At 43.4% G+C, this 20,541-nt stretch overlaps 1 protein-coding gene across 1 annotated transcript; it reads right to left on the bottom strand.

The window, feature by feature from the left end:
• Positions 1–11,610: 11,610 nt before the first annotated feature.
• On the bottom strand, positions 11,611–20,364 carry pkdccb (protein kinase domain containing, cytoplasmic b). Its single transcript, XM_072457855.1, has 7 exons — positions 19,798–20,364; positions 18,404–18,562; positions 16,037–16,305; positions 15,216–15,295; positions 14,977–15,084; positions 12,340–12,513; positions 11,611–12,163 (listed from the first exon to the last, which is right to left on the bottom strand). Exons 1-7 carry the CDS (start codon positions 20,323–20,325, stop codon positions 12,057–12,059), a joined length of 1,425 nt encoding a protein of 474 aa, XP_072313956.1. The 5' UTR covers positions 20,326–20,364; the 3' UTR covers positions 11,611–12,056.
• Positions 20,365–20,541: the final 177 nt, after the last annotated feature.

Raw genomic sequence — 20,541 nt, 5'->3', positions numbered from 1 at the left:
AGTCACCATGGCAACCCGATCGGTGCCATTATGTCAAGTGAGCTCCGACCTCTCCGCTCCCTCTTTCAGACGTAGAGTCACTGGCGTCACAGAAATAATGCTAAGAAAAGGTCAAGGCGGCTCCCGAGTTGTCCCGCGCTCTCCGCCGCTGTCCCGTAGCCTCCTCTGGCCCCGGACACACGCGGGACCGGGGGCTGATCCACGGTAACAAATAAATGTGAAAAAGCAACGGAACCGGCGTCATGCAGGGCTGTGTTTACATCAGAGGGTGGATGATGTGCGCAGATAACGCCGGGACTGTCCTGACTCTGCCCTGTCACCGGCCCAGCTCAAGGGGGAGGGGCTTCTGGCGCAGACTCCGCCCCTTCGCTTTGACCAAAAATGTAGCCTAAAAAAAGGTTTGGTTCAGGCTACAATCCATCCATTTCCGAGTTTGTAATGCTAAAATTAGATTGCAGCATGTTCACTGCACTGTGGACTTCAAAACGTGCATCCACGCGGAGTGATACAACAGCCAACTTCCAAATAGTCCATATCAAAACCAGTGTTCTATCCATCCATTATTTTTTTTAATTATTTTTTTTGCAATTAGGTATACAAATCTAGTTTACAGTCATGATATTGTGTGCTATTTGTATGTAATTGAGTATATATATATATAGGCTATAGGATATAAAGGCTACACATGTGCATCATTATGTAAAAACAACAGCCCATTAAAGATCAGAGCATTTTGGAGCAATGGGAAGTGCATTGGAACATTGACTATTCTCCAGGACGGAACAGAGCAAGGGCTGAACCATATTACTGTGCATCAGGGGTCTTATCTCCACTCTGCAGATGCCCTCGGCCCTGAAGGCTAAAGGAAAGGGGTGACACTGACACTGGGCTAAAGGCTCAGGGCACAGACAGGTGGCAGGGGACAGGGGCAAGTGGTGCGGGGGCACTGGGCCTGCTGGCAGAAGGGTATCATAATCAGAATTACTTGTATTCAAAAAGGAAATACAGTTATTGAAAAGAAAGGAACTGAAATTAAACATTGCAGTCTTTTTATCTGCTAAACAGCCCTGATAAAAACTGAATAAATTATATTGAACTTAATTTAACAAAATATAGTACCCTCACAACATATTTTACACAATTTTAGATGATTTTTTTTGTTGGATGGCGACAGGCAGGAGTCATTTCCAGTGGAGCAGTGTGGTAATAACAGGCTTTTGCAGATGACCAGCACATTGTGGAGCAGGTGGGAAGGAAAGTCCAAAATAAGAGGACAGCATCCACCTCTCCGACATTACAGCTCCTCCCCCACAGCGAATTCAAAGTGATTATTTAGTACAGTCTTTATATTGCACAAAGACATTAAAATAACCAGATACAAGATTATAACTGACTCATTTCCAGCTGTAGTCCCTGAGAGACAGAAAGCACGTCAGGGTGAGGGGTGAATGGGTGGATTCCCAGGTGAAATGCCCAAGGAAACAAAGGCAACATGCTTTGCCGGTAGCAGGGATTGAACCACCAACCGCCAGTGCATGTGTCTGTACTGAGCTAATGCAGTGGATAATAAGAAGCTTTGTGTTGCACAGCACACTGCCTTCATCTCCACAGAGCAGGCGTTGTTTTGTTAAATCACAAGATTATGGGCCCAGGGCAGTTAACCTTCAGCCTATTCTGTTCACTTTACATTTGTATAGCTCCATGATACTGCAGTGGTACTTGTACTTTATCTTTGCAGTTGTTTTGACTCAGAAACTGTCGGTAAAATTGTCACACTGTCACACAGCTTGTAAACATCCTTTGTGTGATGAATGCATTGCTTTGTCTGAAGGTCTGCAGATTATTGTTAATCTCATTCTGGGACAGATTTGAAGTAGATTAGGGGCAGACGGTTTGGGGAGTGTATTCATGTGACAGGAGAGTGAGAGAACAAAACAGACGAGAGCCAAGGGGATAAGGGTGGAGGAAGTGTAAATTAGATTGGTCAGTGTTGAATATATAAAAAGGCTTCTTCACAGACTGAAAAAGGACTGAATGATTTTGGAGATAAAAATTGGGATATGTCAATGAGTTCGGATTAACATTGCAATTGAGTGTAGCCTACATTTTAACATGTCCAGTAATTGAAATATGAACTCCTGAACCAATACAAGAATCAACATGTTTGTGATGTCTAAACTACAGGGTTAGCACGTTTTATATACTAGATCAATCGCTTTGCCATTTGCTAATTGTAACTATGATCCAATTGTATTTTCAACTTATTTTACAGACCCTAATTGTCTGTATTTCATTTTTTTTAACCTTTCTGATGTGCTTTTTGCACCCATCTCAGAGACTTACTAACTAAGTAACTAGATAAATAAATAAATACAGGTCAATCCTCAATTCCTTCCTCATACACACAGTCAAGAGGCTGCACAGGTCACACCACAATGATAATGTTTTATTGGACAGAGATGGAGGAAAAAATATTCACCACAGCACAGCATCAGATTTGTTTCACTGGTTGATCAAATCACATAAAGATCTATGACAATTTTCGATCAGATTTATTTCAAGAAGACACATTATTTAGACTTCAAAAAGGTTCATTTTCCTTTAAACAGACCAGTGAGGTATAAATGGTTCTACATTTTATACATTGTAAACCATTATGTGTAAACAATGACCTGCCTGAACTGCAACAATATAGACTTTTAATAATCTTACTGACCGTAGCCCTCCTCATGAAAAAGACCCAAATTGATTACTACTTTTAACGACTGAATCTCGACCTGCATTTTATTCAAACAATGCTCTTTAGTTTCGAGTGGGAAAAATGTCCTGAGTTTGACATGTTCTCCAGATGAATCATGGGGAGGAAGTGTGACCCAGTTCTGCTTGAGGACAGCCCACCGTGATTCAAATGTGAAGCCATGGAAAGATGATCAGAGCTCGGTTTAGGCCCAGTCTGTACTGCCTGCTGTAAATGTAGCTGTGGGGTTTGATTAGTGCTACATAATAGGCCTGTATCAAATCACAGTCAGATCAAATGATATTTTATACAAATTAAATTGTAAAGGCCGAAGTAATGTCTTGTCTTTCTGTGGAAACATGTTGACCCTTTGATTCAGACCACTATAAACATGTTCTGAAATTCCTGTATTAGTTAAACCAGTGGCTCTCAAACGTTTCACACTAAATATAACCAAAGAAAGAATCTGGCTTACCGAATACCACCAGATGTAAAGGTCTAAAAGGACTATTCTGGCTGTAAATTAGGGCTAACCCAGGTGTAAAATAGGACTTCACAATTGCCACAGTACTGTAATTCCAACTAAGAAAGAAGTGGGTACGAAATTGCAACAGAAAATCCCAATAACGCTATCAAATATACTTTATACCACTGAACCCTAATCTAAAAAATGCTCTAGTATCTATAATGTGTCCGTTAATTACTGGACCCTGATTGCAAGCCACTCTGAGGGAATACTTGTTTGTGGAGGTGACTTTAACCTCCACTTTCAGCCTGCGTTAGACGTCAATGTTCCAATAAATGCCTACTGCCATTTCCCTTGCCCACAGGTCACTGATGCATTGTGATGTGAGACTGTACCGTATGCGACAGTGATACACAAAGGAATGATTCTTGATGCAAAATCCTGTAAATATGAATGTATTCCTCAATCACCACATCGGTATACATACACAAAAGAATAGCAGCTGCAGAAAAGCCCGAGATGATGTTCTGACTCCAAAAAGTGGGTCACACAGTCACACACACCCTCCTCCACAGCTTCAAGCAAGAATTCGACACTGGATGTACGACGGGAGGGAAAATACAACTCAAAATGATTCTGTGCAGGACTGATATGCGATAATGTTCAAAAATTAGAAAAGAGGAAGAGACGAGAAAACAGAATAGATGGAAAGGAGCTGCCTGGTGGTTATGTATGCCAGGCTGTCGTGAGCTCAAATCCCAACTCCAATAATTTACTGCATGTCCTCCCTTCTCTCTCCCCCCTTTCACGCTGTCCTTTCCTGTCAAATTAATCTAAAAACAAACAAGAAAAAAGAATAAGATAAGATAATCCTTTATTGTCCCACATGGGGAAATTTCATTGGTAATAAAGGGAGTGTTTGGTAAGAATGCTATTGTGTCTGTTAATAAAGCTGCAATGACCATTACTTGATGTGATGTATTTAGCTGTGTCCATTTTGATTAGTGTCCAAAATAAGGCAGAACTTCAGAGTATTAGTAGAAAGTAAACTTGGAGACACACCCTGATCACTCTAAATCCTGTCTTCTGCTGCTCTCCAGTTACATGAGCTGCACTTCACAATCAATACCAGCCCCAAATCAACTTTAGTTAGACACTCCGCCTCAACTGCTCATACACTGAAGGCTTCGGTTCATCGATCAGTGCTCGGGACTCTTACACATCCTCGCCCTGCTGTCCGCCATTATTTTTCCCTTTTAAGAACCTTATGATGTAACTACAATGACTTTGCCTGGTCCTTATGCTGTGTGCACTGACACTGCCATCTACGGGAACAAAAGTGAAAATACAACAACTATGTAAGGACAGTTACAAAAAATAAAACTGTAATTTTACAAAAGAGAAAATCCAGCAGACTCTTTGATTTTAAGATATGACTCGTCTTTGTGAACACACATTGTGAAAGCCAGCAATAGGCAAAAGCAGGAGAATCAGATTGGTATAAACTAACAGTAAATGTCTAACAACTTCATCATTTCATGCCTCAAACCTGTGTTTTCTCTATGAAAGCGATGCACTCCAGTTTACAAACCTAAAAATCCTTATGATCAATCAAAAAGGAATTATCTAAAAACTGATATCTGGTCCCTGATGGGCTGAAGGTGCGATGTCACACCTCATCCTACAACCACACACAGTCCCCATTTCAACCTGTGTTTTAAGATAATGAATGAATAGAACTATGAATGATTTGATGATATATATTGATGCATATACTGGGGTTGGCACTGGCAGGGAATGGTGCAGTGCAGGAGGTGCAGACATGACAGGGATCTTCCTCCCAGAGCTTGGGCACTGGTGGTGATATAAATAAAAACCTGAGAGAAAATAAGATTCTAATTATGGTGCTGGGGTGGAGGAAGACTGCACGAGTCGAACTGCTGAATGGAGAGGCGGAGGAAGGGTGAGCGGTGGCTTATCCAGCAGAGGTGGAGGGTAAAGAGGTGAAGGCGCAGGTGAGGCAGCAGAGTAGACACACGTAAACCTGTTGTACACTTATCTTTTAAAAAATGAATAATAATAAACTTTATATTAGACATTTTACACTTACTTGTCCTGCTTGTATAAATAGTCCAATGTTTCTTTTACATGGGCCAATAATGCTAATCTTCCATACTTTGTTATTGCCCAACACAATGTGTGTGTTCACTACTGTGTTTATGAGTGCTTTATTTTGAAACTAAACTGCCAACAGCCAGCAGGCTCTGCGGCTGCCTAAATGGAAAATTTCAGAATTTTGTTTACTTTTGCTGTGTTAGAAACTTTATTTTTAGAAGCTTCTACTTCTCGCCCTCTCTGTGGTTGTTGGTGGCTCAGCCGGAGACTAAAGCGGGTTGGTATATCTGCCTCATTTGGAACTTTGGAGATCCTAAACATGAATTTAACTTAGCAATGTAGCTTGGCCAATGTTACTTCGCTCCCTTCTCCCCCTTAGACCCCCCACTTCCTCCTACCTTGGCTCTTATCTCAGCCCAAATCATCCAATCTTTCTGCATTTTTTCAGTGGACGCGGGGGAAATCACTGCACATTGCCTTTTAAGGTCTTAAAATCCTGTCCGCAGCTGAGTGTCCCAGAGCATGCCTATTGAGACATGTTCATTCATTATAAGTCCATTCACCAGCAGCAACAGAGCAGAACATCATCTCACGCACAATACCAAAATCATTTACACTGTGAGGATTGAGGAAGCATTCTGGATTCCAATTGACTCACATCAGATTTGAGATCAGCCTGGACTTATTCAGATAAGAGGACTAAACAAAGACCAAAGGAAGGCAGAAGACGAAAAACAGTTCTATAACAGGTCTCACAATCTGAATGAAATGTCGGCTACAACAGAATTAAACCAGGCTGCAACCTGCAACCGCATCTCTGTCAGAACTAAACCTGGTCTTTACTGGGATCTTACCAGGGATAGGTTTATTAAGTCAGAATTCGAAAACTAGTGCTGTCTGACATTAGGAAGAAGAGTTAGAAAAAGGAGACCAGGCTCAATCAAAAAACCAGAGCAATTAATGTAAAAACTACTTTTTAAAGAAGACATATTATGCTTTTATTAGGTAAAAAACATTGAACTATAACACAACAGGATAATAATTTTGTATTTTCTTGTATTTGCTTTATAATAGAAATGGTTTAATTGACTTTTGGTAAAAAATTGCATCGTGGCATTTCACCATAACGAGCATGGATTGTCTGATGTCTGACTGTTGTTTGATTGTTGAAAATGTCTGTGTGATATTTTTGAACCATACGTATATCACACTTAATTTTTCAAATAATTGCAATAATGCACAGGGGTGTGGGCAGGCATAGGGGGTACGTGAAAACTGGAATTGTATGCGCACTTTAGCCTTGAATAGGACAATAAAAGATTACTCAAACATGCATGAAAACCACTTTGTAAAATAATGATGAAACACACAAGGTGAAAAGCTCATACTATGACTCCTGTTTAGCTGTGCAAACCCGTTCTCTCTCTTTGGACTGGCACATATGTCTTACCCACATTTTGGCCCTCAGAGTCGGTCATATCCCAGGATTCACCAGTTTGGTCCGGCTCCCACCTTCTTCTCTACTCTCCTTGGTGAAACTGTTCTTTGGTCTTGAAGGCGTTGTTTGGACCAGAGACAAGTCTCAGTGTCTCCTCGCTCTGAGCCCTGGACACGCACGGTGCCAGTCATACGGACCGCTCGGTTCTATTGGACACTAAATATAAAACCTGTCACAGTAGCCTTAGCCTGGCCCATAAACTTGGATTTGTTTCGTAGACCTACAACACGTGTAGACTGATTAGAAAACATTGGCATTAAAACCCTGCTGTATACTTTTAAACCCACAGAGGCTAATATTATCCCTGAACCCGAAAAATAATCAAGGCCAGATTCTCTGAGCGCGGCCAGACTTCCAGTTGTTTCCGCTAGAGGGAGCCAGAGCTGTAGACGGCCTGTGGCCCTGCGAGCTTATTGTGCTTTATTGAAACTCGGAACACACGGAGTAAAAATGAACCCTTTGGATTACAAACCCAAAGAGTATGTTCAAGCGTGGAGTGAACTTGCTGGTGCTCAGATGAAGACAGCAGCAGTAAGTGAGAACAGTGCATGTTGCAGGTCTTAGCTTTGATGGAGCCATCATCTGCAAACAGCAGAAATAAACCAGCCACCCTCCTAGAAATGCTGTTCATAAAAACAATGAACAGAACAATATTTGGAAAATTCATTCTGTCTTCAATGTCATTTATCTAAGACAGTGGTCACTGTCTTGTTAGAGAAAATGTGAAATGTAATGAACAGAGCCAGAGACAACCAGAGACAATGTGCAACATACACTGGGAACAGGTCTGACTTTACTCCCAGCAATGGAAACACAGCTCCTGCTCTAGTCACACAGGGACCGGGGGCCCGACACAACCACTGAGAGTCCAACCCGAAGGCGCAGGGACGCGACCCTCTCGTTTGAGTTGTGTTACCAGTGTCCTGTAGAGGACACATCCAAGTGTTTCTCCTTTCAGTGTATGGACAGGGCATTCTCATGTTCAGCTCAGAGCCTCAACAATCCCAGGCTCACTGAGCTGCAGGGAGATCCTAAACATTACTTTAACTTAGCTCTTTAACTTAACTTGCACCTTCTTGGCTTTAGTCCATTTGATCTGAAAACCCCAAAGAGAGACTCACGTGTCTCTGCTTTCTGATTGAATAAACGTCTTGAGATTTGAAGTGTGAATAAAAAAACACTTGGACTGTATCATGTCCAATGTTTTTCTTATTAAGACTAAATCAACATTAGAATTGTTTTCACTAAAACTATTTGATTTGAACATGTTTACATGGTTACATCTGGGGACACAGTTAAGGCCTCTTTAAAAAATACAAATTCTACATACCCTCTCTTTAATGATTTTGATGTCAGTTCCAAAAAGAACAAAAGAGCGTTTTATTAAATTTCATCTTTTTTATAAAAAACAAAAAACCTGCTTGCGTCCGTCCAGGGGGCCCAGCACCCCTGATTGGGAAACACTGTGTCAATGTGCCTGGTTCACGCAGCAGCTCTAATCAACTCTTAATAGTGTGAAATCTTACAGCCCCTCTCATTGCTTTAACTGTTTTATGGCGCTGTGGGCAGAAGCTTAATTGGGAACTTGTGGCAAAGAAGTGCACTTCACAGGTTTAACAGCCTGCAGCAGCCATTAGAGCCTCACTGAGGACATTAGCTTTCACTAATGTTATTGTGTTCGGAGACAATAATGAAGTGTGACACATCAGCAAAGGAGAAATACAGAGAATAGGATACACATCACACATGAAGTATAGGAAATTGACTAAATATGTAATAAAAATCATAAGAGATATTGGGAAAAGTCACCAGTAGCCACTTGATGACCCTTAATGTGCTAGAACAAGAGGTCAGCTCAGCCAAATGTTCTGTAGCTTTGAACTGTCCTGTCTGTCTAGCAGGAGCTCACTTTCACCCAGTGTGGTGGAACAGACGGGATCAACTTCACACACATTTTGCATTGTAAGTCAGTATTATAGAATCCTGTTTTACTGAAATAAGACCTCAAAGAAACCTAAAGCTACAGATTGAGCTCAAGTGTTTTCAGTGGAGATTAACATATTTTTCCCTCTGTTTTGTGTTTAAGTAAGTAAGTAAGTTAGTAAGTAAGTAAGTACGTGTGTGTGTGTGTGTGTGTTACATTGTAGGGACTAAACCACCATGATTTAAAGTTCAGATAGAGTTAAATATATTAAGGTCAATGTTTAGGTTAAAATGTTAGGCAAGTAGTGACTATGATTAAGGTTAGAGAGACATTAATGTAGTCAATGTGATGTCCCCAAGAAGCATGAAAACCAAATGTGTGTGTGGGGCTGGAGGGGGGTACCCCTGCTGAGAACTGGCCCTGCATGGTTGAGGTGTGATGGGGGAAACTCCAGGAACAAAAGGCAGGTCTTTGATTAGAACAGCACATCACTGTCCCACGGCCTGTGATCCTCAGCAGGCCTTGCCCTCGGGGATGACCTACACACTGAGGGCTGGGGGCCGGGGGCCCGGGTGGGGGCTCCAGATGCTTGCCGAGAAGAGAGAGAGAGAGAGAGAGAGAGAGAGAGAGAGGGGTGGGGGCATGTGGGGGTGGAGGGGGGATTGTCCAAACAGAGGTGTGTGATGGATGGGTCTGTGGAGTTGGGTGGGGGCTTTGTGCTGGAACAGCAGGAGAATATGCAGCACAGCTCTTGAGAATGCCATAAACCAGGGACAGAGCGTGGTTATATTTTGAACAAACACAGACAGTCAGCATTCCAGCAGTGACCAGAGGCTGGGGCTCAGTGCGCCACAGACAGACACTAGCTTCAGTCCTGCCTTTTGCTCTAAATGCATTGATCATAATGGTATATTTGGACTTGTGTGTCGCTTCGCTAAGTTTAGACTTATTGTTAGATTAAACAGAGAGTGAATGCAGGACAACACATTCACAGCATGTATATCCTGTACGGTATGTTGCTTAACATGCTTTTTCCTGAACAAATAAACAAATCAAAAAGTACATTTTGACCTGACCAGTAATACCAGTAGATGACGTTTTTAATTGGCATGGCTTTCTCTTGTCATCTTGGCATATTTTAACTGTGTAGTTATAGTTTGGAGGAAAACAACACGGTATTGACTAAGATTGTACACACAAATCAAAATACACATGCCCAAAAAGAAAGCAAATGTATTACACGTGTTTAAACGACCACACAAATCATATGCTATGATTGCTCCACATAAGCCTGGATTGTGGGCTGGGCCCAGGCTCCATCTGTGTCAGCTCCACTCCCACACATCAGCCTTTCATTCATTTAATGCATATTTTCAATTTTAGTCAAGCTCATACTGACCTGTCATTCTTCCCCAGATACAAAACTCGCTGGAGTTATACACCATGCACTCAAGAGTCTTGAGAAATTCAGATATAAAGATAAATGTTAGTGTACTGTTTTTGCAGAGTAATTTTGGTAATAACGTTCTCTCTGACAAAATATTGCTTTGGAAGAAACCCTCTGATACAGGAGTAAACATACAGGCCCTGCATCATGTCTAGACAGACCTAACAGAAATGTAGACACACATGTTGTTTATGTTCAGAATGGGTGTTTGCATACGTACACATTTGAAATATAAAGATCAGGCAGAAAAGACGAGACATTCCAAGCAATGTACTCACTCCCACCACAGAGCCGCATAGTGCTTTCATATGCAGCACATATTCACTCTGCTCCAGAACTGCTGATGGCTTGTTTTCATGAACAGATATTATTTCCAGATGGAGCACATGAATCAATCCTATGGAAACAAGCCGAGTGAAACTAGAAACGTAGAAAAAACAGAGCAGGAGCATGAGGCAGAAAGAAACAAGCCATTTCCACACTGGGAGCACACATGGGAACAGCAGCACAACAACTAATTTGGACAGAGGGATTAGACCCACTTAACACTGGTCTCCCCGGTCAGTCTGCAAAAACCTTATCTCGCAGCCCTTATCTGCTCTATCAGGCTCTAAACCAGCCGACTTTGTGCAGACTAAAAGGACCAATGGCAGCAAACGGGCCCGGAGCCCATAGACTCCATAAATGTGTAATCTTGGAGGGGACATGCCCTCTCAGGTCAGTGCATAACATCACCACCAACACCATCCAGGAAATGTCTGCCCCTCTCGTTTTAAGTTATTTTATTGTTTTTCTTTTGTTCACAGAAACATTTTCCACGACCATTTTACCCTGAAATACAACTAAGACATGTTTCATGTTTCTGTCTGAAAATGACACCAATAAAAGACAAAACAAATTGAAGTAATTGAACACTTTCAGCTTATGAGAATAGGGCCATAACGCCATCTCAAATCCTCCTTTAGTATTTGCACACTCCATGCTGCCAGAGCTTGTTGTGGGTGTACAAAGCCCCATCCATGCACCACTGGGTCTGCAGCCAGAGGGGAACCATTCAGGTGCAAAGCACACGTCAGGGTCTTTGTCCTGGACCTGCCCCCTGGTGTATTGGCTCATTTACATGTATTAATTAAGGCTGATAATGAGCTCAGCATGGCACAGCATGTGAATGCATTCCACTGGTATTGTGCAAACTCTGGAGCTGTGTGCTTTGAGCTGGCCTTTTCAGATGGTGCACAGATTGTAGCAGGGCAGGTACGCGAACAGATAAAAGATTTAAAAAAAACACAATAGTGAGTCAGCACCCCCTGTTCTGCCCGGCGCCCCCCGCCTGCACTCATGGAGGTGCCAATGACAAACACACAGCCTCTTTAAGTTCACTTGCACAAAGACAAAGAGCATGTAAATAACCACAACACAGGGTTATAAAAAAGACATTTATATTATAAAAAACGCAGATTTATGGTAGAAAAAATATAATTTTTCATTGAAAATATAAAGCAATATCACCCACAAGGTGCATGTAAAATCAGATGCACAATCATACAAGCATTTGATCATATAAATAGATTATCTTCATAAAAGGAATGATTCAGGTGGTGCATAGAATGTATGTGGATTTGTCAAAGCGCTCGTTTCTTGTCCTCAGGCTCAGTGATACAGTGGCAGCTCTGTGCCGGGAAGTCCCACTCTGATCGTACCTGAAGGAAATCCCTGTAAACAGCAGCTGGCACAATCAGCCACTTGGCACCACTTCAGACACTGCAGGAGAGCAGAATCGCTCCTGCTGATCCCTACGTTCACAGGGACAGCACTATCTGCAACCTCAGGATCCATAATCGTGTGTAAGGCCAGTCCAGCTGAGTCCTGTCAAAGTGAAGTTGTTGCAGAGACAGTGATTTTCTTCACGTACACATCTGATGTGCCATCGGGAATGAGCTGAACAGAGCTGCTCCGGAAAGAGGCCAGGAGACGCCCTGAAGAGAGAGAGATGAGAGGATAAGTCCACACACAGTACAGACATGTTCAGACGTGATATGAGTAATGAGTGTGTATGTTTGTCTTTAAAAAACCCCATTAAAGATTAAAGACTCTGATCACTCAGCGCTCTCATGTCTTCACTCCAAAAACACAAAGGATGTAGGGCACTTACCACTCCACGTCCTCTGTCCTGTCAGACTGAAGCTAGAGCACTGAGAGTGAGAGCTACAGATGTGAGCCGCCTCTCGGAGACTGTGCACCGACAGCACACAGCCCTGTGCGCTGTAGGAGAGCCAGCAGCGGTACTCTCCCCCGGAGACCCCCACACGCCACACAAGTGAGTAGTCTGTGGAACAACAGCATAACATCAAATATAACATGCTTAATAAGCCGTAGACTTTCACTACAGTTTGGGATTCAAGCCCCATCAGCTCTTGTAGGTGTGTAGATGGGAGCCCATGTTCTGGTTGTGGGCCAAAACCAGTTGACTCCACATCCTGCTCACAGTGAACCAGGCTCCAGCCCTGACCTCTACCTCCACCAACTGTGCCCCATTCATCAGCCGCTCTGCTCTCCAGCCCTGAATCATCTGCTCTGCATTAGAAACATTTGTGCATGCAGTGGACAAAGGCTGGTGTGTGAGCTCTACGGAAGAGCGCTGCCTGTTAACCTTCTAACTGGCACCAGCGGGTGGGGTATTGGCGAGGGGAAAATGACACGAGGATCTGCCTCTGGCTTTGAGAAGAGGGAAGAAAAGTGAACAAGGGGCGGAGTGTTTGAGGCCGCTCAGGAGAGAATATGAGCCTGCTGCTGGAACAGACAGCCCTGAATCACCACTGTGTCATGGACCATCAGGAGAACGCTCTTTGTGTCTGAGAAATCACTACATTTCTACCAATGCCAGCTCTTTATAAACCAATGTTTCCCCAGAAAACTCAATTGTACCTAAACTGACCAGGTTTATCCCACTATTAAGATCAAAATAGTGTCTCCTTGTCATCTGGATGCTAGCCATCATTGGGTTATCCCATATTTTCAGGAGTATTTGTCTGGGGTGTGGTAAAAAGACGTGCGGTGAATGATACATCTTAAACAAAACAAATAGGTATTGCATCACTTTCATAACTTAACATACAACATAATTTGTCGCCATGTACATTTGATTAGGACATTCTGTCACATCTCTATTCTCTACTGTGTAAGCCTCCTGAAGTAAGTGATTATGCCTGTTATTTTAGTAGTAGTAACACTTCCTGCTGTGGCATTAATTACATTTAGAGATTCCTTCACAGACCCCAGCTCACTACTACTCAATCTAAAATGGGAAAAACATACATTGAATTAAACATCAACAACCTCTGCCACCAAGCTGTGTGCCATGTCCACTCCTGATAAGCCCACAGCCTTTGTGCCTTTAGCCCCTGGCACCTCCTTGTTAAGTCAAAGCCTTTCCTCACAGTGTGAGCCTCCACACTCCTCCATCAGTGATTTGATTCACATAGCTCTGCTATATAAACAGTCCTACATCTGGGAATAGAAACTCAGCCCAGGAACGCAGCCAGCCAGTTGGTTTGGTATTAATATTTCATAGAGCGGGGGAGCGAGGAGAGACTGGAGGCCAGGAGTGCTCTCACTCTTTCAGGGGCAGACAAAGTTTGAAAAACTTCATGTTTCAACTTAAAACGCAAGAGGCATAGTCTACAGCAGTAATTTGAGAACACTTCATCCCACATCAGTTTATAACCCAAGACTTTGATCTGAAATCTACTAAAATATGCTTTTACAACTAGAAACAGAAACTGAAAATGTATTTACTTATCTCACAAAATGACTTGACCAGCCTGTGATTATTCCTCAAAGAGTACTTGGACTTAAATGAGTTAAACTGGTGAAACGTTGGACTAATCCCTTCTTGTTGAGCTTGTCCTCTCATTCCAGCTGCCTAATAAACCTGTCAAAACAGCCTGGAGAGGTAGAGACACCCTGCCCCCGACTTTTCTCCCATTCCAAAAGAAAACAGCCAGTCCGCTCTCAGTAGGCTGGGATCAGAGCAGTTTAGGCTGGAGTAGTTGGGTCTGGTTATTTCACTTATTTTGTTTCACCACATCACCAACAAAAGTAAGGATAGTGGAGCAGGTTTATTCATTTCTGAATTTCTACCCTATTCCCAATCCAAGTCAAGATGCTTAATGAAAAAACAACCACCCTCTGATGTTAGACTAGTTAAAGGTGGAATGGACGATTTTTTTCAGCAATTTTTTTATCATATTTCCTCGTGGCGTGGATAAATCATTAGTCCTGCCACGTATTAATCATAAAACGCACCTATCGCTCACCTGCAGCCGCGTGCGGTTCGTCCCCACGTTTCCGCGTGCCTAAGAGCATTGATCTATCATAATATAGTTCCCTCAGTGTACGGGGCAAAATGAAGACGGAGAAAGACAGTTCGAGCTGACGCAGAAGTGGACAGAAATCTACGGGAGACGAGAGATGCGATGCGCTCCGTTGCGCTAATAAACAAACGCACGTGTGTGTTGTATCAGTCCACACGGGGGAGTGCGCATGCGCACTTCCGCCTGCGTTCTCAAATCGCCGAAAAATCGTCCATTGCGCCTTTAAGATAATAAGCATAATATGCACCCACATTTATTTTCTTCACACTGTTTGACCTGCTTCATTTAAAGTCAAACTGTGAGAGGTTCAAGGCTAACATTATGCTGCTATTTATAGTACCGGTATACAGTTCAAGTGAAGTGTACCTAAAAGGCTAAGCTTTTCCCAAAGAAGTGAACAAAGCAAGTCTTGGTACCTGAGAGTTCAGAAGCTGGCAGGTTGTCCAGGTGTGCACCAGTCTGGTACTGAGCCAGGAGCTCCTCAAAAGCCTGCAGCGTCTCATTGATGTCACTTTTCAGCTCCCCTGCACAAACGCCACACCATCAACCATGAAGCTCTTTTGTCAGACTGCTATTCATTAAGCCAGAATCCTCTGACAGACACGTCAACACATGACTACTGCGTTGACTTTGTCAGATCTGTAATGCTGCTCACCTGTAGAGTTCATAATATGGTCCACCAGGTGTGTGAGCGTGGGCGGGGCCTGGTGCGGCAGCAGGTAAGTGAAGAAATATCTGCAGACAAACATTATAACAAATATTATGCGAACATAAAATAATAAGAGCAAATATATATAAAATAAGGCATGCATAAAACAGGGATTTACAAAATAAAGTAAAAATATACAAACTAGATACTTTGACTGAATATATACACACAATTAAGATTTACACAAATCATTACACAAACCACAAGACACTTGGAAATGTTACATGACACACAATAGCTAGGGACATAAATATGTTCCTTATTAAAGGAACAAGGACTCAAGGACTGCTATCAAAGAGATTGTATTCACAGGCGCAGTTTTGGATTCAGTCCAACTCTTGAGGGCAGCGTGTATTCCTAAAAACTAGGACATCACAATGTAGTGGAGAGATTTTCAAACACCAGTGTTTCCCATGAATACAGGATATGGTGGTCCCCCATAGTCTACTTTGTGCCCCATTGTCTAAAAGAGCTTGTTAGAAATAGAAGTGACATTATTTAATATTTAATCAGTCACTTTTTGATTTATAGAGGTAATAGGTCTAAATGAAATTTAAATTTAGGCAACTCCAATTATCTCTTATTGCACAAGCAATAAGAATTGCTCGTGCCACCATGGCCAGGTATAAACCTGTGGGAAACACTGGACACGTACTTGCCTCCAGTATGTTCCTTTGAGAAATAAGTAGAGCGTATTATAGTGAACCAGGGATTATGATGACACACCTCAGTATTCAAAGCTTCACAGAAAAGCGGTGTTGCTGCACCTGTAGGCGTTGTACATGTTCCTCTTCTGGTTGAGCCCCTCACACAGGCCGCGCACGCAGGGGACGGTGAAGTTCCGCTGGGGAAAAAGCAGGGTGCAGTCTGCGCTGGTCTGACAGCGGGTCGGCTCTGCACTGACATCATCCAGGTCCGTGAGCTTCAGAGTCCCTGACACCATGACAAACTGCCGTGGCTGGAAGTCCAACAACGCCACAGAGCCCAGAGGAGAGCTGGACAGGAAGTGCAGCAGGCGCACCAAGTCCAGGCAGACCTACAGAGCACAACACACACAGGATTATTCAAATATGATAGGTGATAATTATGGACAGTAAGAAAATATGAACTACATTGAGGTTCATCCAATAGGCCAATATGCTATTTCAGAAATAAATTAGGTTTGTTTTTGGTCAGTAGCAAAAGCAGCATGTGCAGCAGCATGAGCAGCAGCATGAGCAGCAGCATGTGCAGCAGCATGTGCAGCAGCATGTGCAGCAGCATGAGCAGCAGCATGAGCAGCAGCATGAGCAGCAGCATGTGCAGCAGCATGTGCAGCAGCATGTGCAGCAGCATGTGCAGCAGCATGTGCAGCAGCATGAGCAGCAGCATGAGCAGCAGCATGAGCAGCAGCATGTGCAGCAGCATGAGCAGCAGCATGAGCAGCAGCATGAGCAGCAGCATGAGCAGCAGCATGAGCAGCAGCATGAGCAGCAGCATGAGCAGCAGCATGAGCAGCAGCATGAGCAGCAGCATGTGCAGCAGCATGTGCAGCAGCATGTGCAGCAGCATGTGCAGCAGCATGTGCAGCAGCATGAGCAGCAGCATGAGCAGCAGCATGAGCAGCAGCATGTGCAGCAGCATGTGCAGCAGCATGTGCAGCAGCATGTGCAGCAGCATGTGCAGCAGCATGAGCAGCAGCATGAGCAGCAGCATGAGCAGCAGCATGAGCAGCAGCATGTGCAGCAGCATGAGCAGCAGCATGAGCAGCAGCATGAGCAGCAGCATGAGCAGCAGCATGAGCAGCAGCATGAGCAGCAGTATGGTTCACCGAGGTCATCTTAGAAGGCTCGACACCTTCTTCAATTTTATCCCCTTTCATTAAATGGATAAAAATAGCAACTCAAAAGTCTCAAACACACAGCGATTCCACTGACCACATTTGCAAGCCATTTCCTGCGACTGCTTTTATAGTGCACTTTAAACACCGCAATAAAAACAAAAAGAGAAAATAAGTAGGCTACTAAAAACCAAATAACTGCATTAGTTGGACCAGTGGAGGGGCAAAAGCTGCTGTGGCGCAGCACACATTGCTGCAGCCTGAGGTCATGTGGACTGCTCTGGGACGTCCTGAGCTCAAGGGGCGTAACCCAACACCCCGCATTACTGTAGCCGCGCAGATGCAGTGAGATGGAGAGGCCCGTGCCCTCCAGGGGCTGTGGTACTATTACAGATCTCTGGGTGATGGAGTTCGGGTCATACACGCTCCTTTGTTAGAACTTTTTTTAATCTTGCTCAGCATGTTTAGAGGCTTTGTTCTCTGGCAGATCCTCTCCAGCAGGGCTGAGGGGCTGCTGTGGGACCCCCGCCGGGAGCATACCTGGGCTGGGGGAGCACTAAGCCCCTCTGTTAGTGCAGCTCAAATTCCTGGGCTGCGGTGGATTAGGCTGGCCCTCCCCGCAGACACACGACGCAACAGTTTCAAATGTCTGCTGCACTCGTCCTTTTATCGCACTGCCTCAGATCACAGTGTCAAACTGCACTTTACCAAGGGCTAGAGTAGTAAACCTCAGCCCCATCAAAGGCCATCACTGTCATACATTTATTCAGAATGACAATGGAAATGGGGTTACATCAATACAGAAATACAACATAAAGCCTCAATAGGATACAGTTATTAATCTTATTACTTAAATAAATTAAACATGCCAGGAATAATGGATTCCACTGTTAATCATGATTTTAAACATCATAATAAAAACATAACAATGTTTACAGGAAACTACATGAGCAATATCTGCCTTTGATATAGTGTTGTTTCTTTATAAAGTTTTGTAAAAAAAAAAAAAAGATTGTTTTTTTTGTACTTTAGAAATTAGCGCGCAAATGTAAAATGTGTTGTAAATAAATTGCATTATTATAAATATTATCACAATTGGAGAAAGATAGTTTCAGAAACTTCAGAATACATTTGATGATTTATATCGCAAAAAAAACTAAAATCCTGAGACAATGCCCTGACATTTGCCAACATCAGAATGTGTAAATGTGTTTAATTGTAGAAATCTCCTTATGCCTTGTTGTTTTACCTCTAACAGTTTACAAAATTTGAGTCTGAATATTTCTCCATGCTTTAAACTCATGTTTGTGCTCACCCTGAAGCGGTCCTCCCAGGGGCTCTGCAGCAGCTGGATCATCTGCAGCGGAGTGCCCTGCTCCAGGATGACAGCCAGTCTGCCCCCCTCTGCTCCCTCTGCTCCCCCTCGGCCCTCGGCCTCTCGGGCGCTGTGTTGGCCCTCACAGTGGCCTCGAAGCTGCAGCGTGGAGAAAACACAGTTATTCATGGGAAATGCACACAAGGTATTTGAGATACAAGTCAAAGCGGAAAAGTAAAGCATTAGATCCAAGATCATGCGTTAAAACTAGAGAGAATTGTAACATAGACATAGAGGTGGGAAATATATATATCCAAATTTAGACAATAGTGTGAATGTTGTTTAAGATAAGCACAATTTTAAAAAGCAAGTTTATTTTTGTTAATATTCAGTTATGTTGTAAACTAAATTAGAGCAATAATATAATATTTTATATTTCTGCACTTTTTGATTCATTTTACAGATGGTTCACTTTTGTCTACAAATTAAACCTCAACTAATAAGTGTGGGATTGACATAATGTCATCTGAAAAATATTGTGATCCTCCAACAAGATAGAAGTACAAATTTGTCAATATTACCCACTTCTTTAGTGATGTAGCTTTCATTTAAACCTACACTATATTTACGTATGTTGATAATTCATATAAATTACATTTTAAAGTTTACTATACTAAATTGTTTTATTAGTCACAATTTAAGTTTTATTTTACAACAATTAGATTTTTGCTGCACCTCAACACACAGCAAATGATCTCTCATTAGACTAAAAGTTGTAAAACACCAGCAACAAGATAATACACATTTAATATATATTTGAAAGTGAGTTGGAATGTTCTTAATAATAAAAATCATGACATTGTTCTTTTGTCTATACTTGAAAACTAGATGAACCAACAGGCATCAAGAACATGAGTCCAGAAACGACACAAATGCACACACAATATTAAAGACTCAGATGGTTTGATGGTTTTGAAGGTAGAGCAGAGTCCAGGACAGACAGGGGGACATTGTCTTAGAGCTGGACAAAGGTCAGCACGGGGTCAGCCGCGCTCAGTTAATCAGAGACATGCTGGTATGAGACAGAGAGGCTTTTCTTCCATCTCACTGCAGAGAACAAAGGCCACGAGTGGTGTGTTGGTGATTATGGAAACTCTACAGGAAACTATCATTATTATATTAGGACAGATGTATGCCTGTTTTCGCTGAGTGAAGCATTTGTAAAGACAGCGTCTGATATAATCAATCATTAACTTGATGCTGCACTTTTCTAAAGCATCATACAGGCTCATACAACAGATCTAATGTTTGTGTAGACATATTATTTTATAGCACTTTTACATGTTCATAACTTGCGTCACTGGGTTTGATGAGTCTTTTCCGCTCGGACTCACCCCGATGACGTTGGGATGCTGGAGCCGCTTCAGCAGGACCATCTCCTTCTTCAGTTTGTAGGACACGAGCTGCCGACAGGCCGCGGGCTCGTGGAACTGATCCACGCACTTGCCCATGTCGATGCCCTGCTCGTTGACCAGCTTCAGTGCCACGGCCAGACCTCCGGCCAGGTTCGCTTTCACCACGAGTTTAGTGTATCCGGAGCCGAGCACCTCCAGCGCCTGCATGTCCACCAGAGAGTCACAGCCCATGTCCCCTCCAGGCGCGTCCCACACGCGGTGGTCCCATGTGGAGTCCAGAGCCTGGTCCGAGAGCTCTTCATCCTCAGAGACGAAGAGCAGCGGGACAAACTCCTTGCGTCTCTCGTTGAGTTGAGAGACCAGCGCCTCTGGGAGCCGCTCCTCGCCGCGGGTCACGTTGGACACGACCCGGGCTCCAAACTGCTGCACGCCACTGATCAGCAGCGAGACTAAAATGGAAAGAACCACAAAGGCCAGCAGTGCGGCCGCGCGGAGAGAAGTGCCCATAATCTGAGCCACTCCGAAAAAGCAGCGCCGCCACCGGGCTCCAGCCTCAACTCAGCCGCAGTGAAAGTTTGTGAGTGAGAGGAGTTTGTGCTGAGGACGTGATCAGCTCCTGGTTTCCTCCTCCAGAGGTGTGTCCTGTCCTCGTAACTCTACACCCTTCAACACGGCCGCGTGGCCTGTGTGGTCACTGTCACCGCGAGCACAGAACAAATGGGG

Source organism: Eucyclogobius newberryi, unplaced genomic scaffold, assembly GCF_026437365.1.
Source record: "Eucyclogobius newberryi isolate DKJ021-1_F unplaced genomic scaffold, fEucNew1.0.hap1 SCAF_21, whole genome shotgun sequence".
Classification (NCBI taxonomy): domain Eukaryota; kingdom Metazoa; phylum Chordata; class Actinopteri; order Gobiiformes; family Gobiidae; genus Eucyclogobius; species Eucyclogobius newberryi.
The sequence above is the reverse complement of the archived record's forward strand: the minus strand, read 5'-3'. Positions and strand labels throughout refer to the sequence as shown.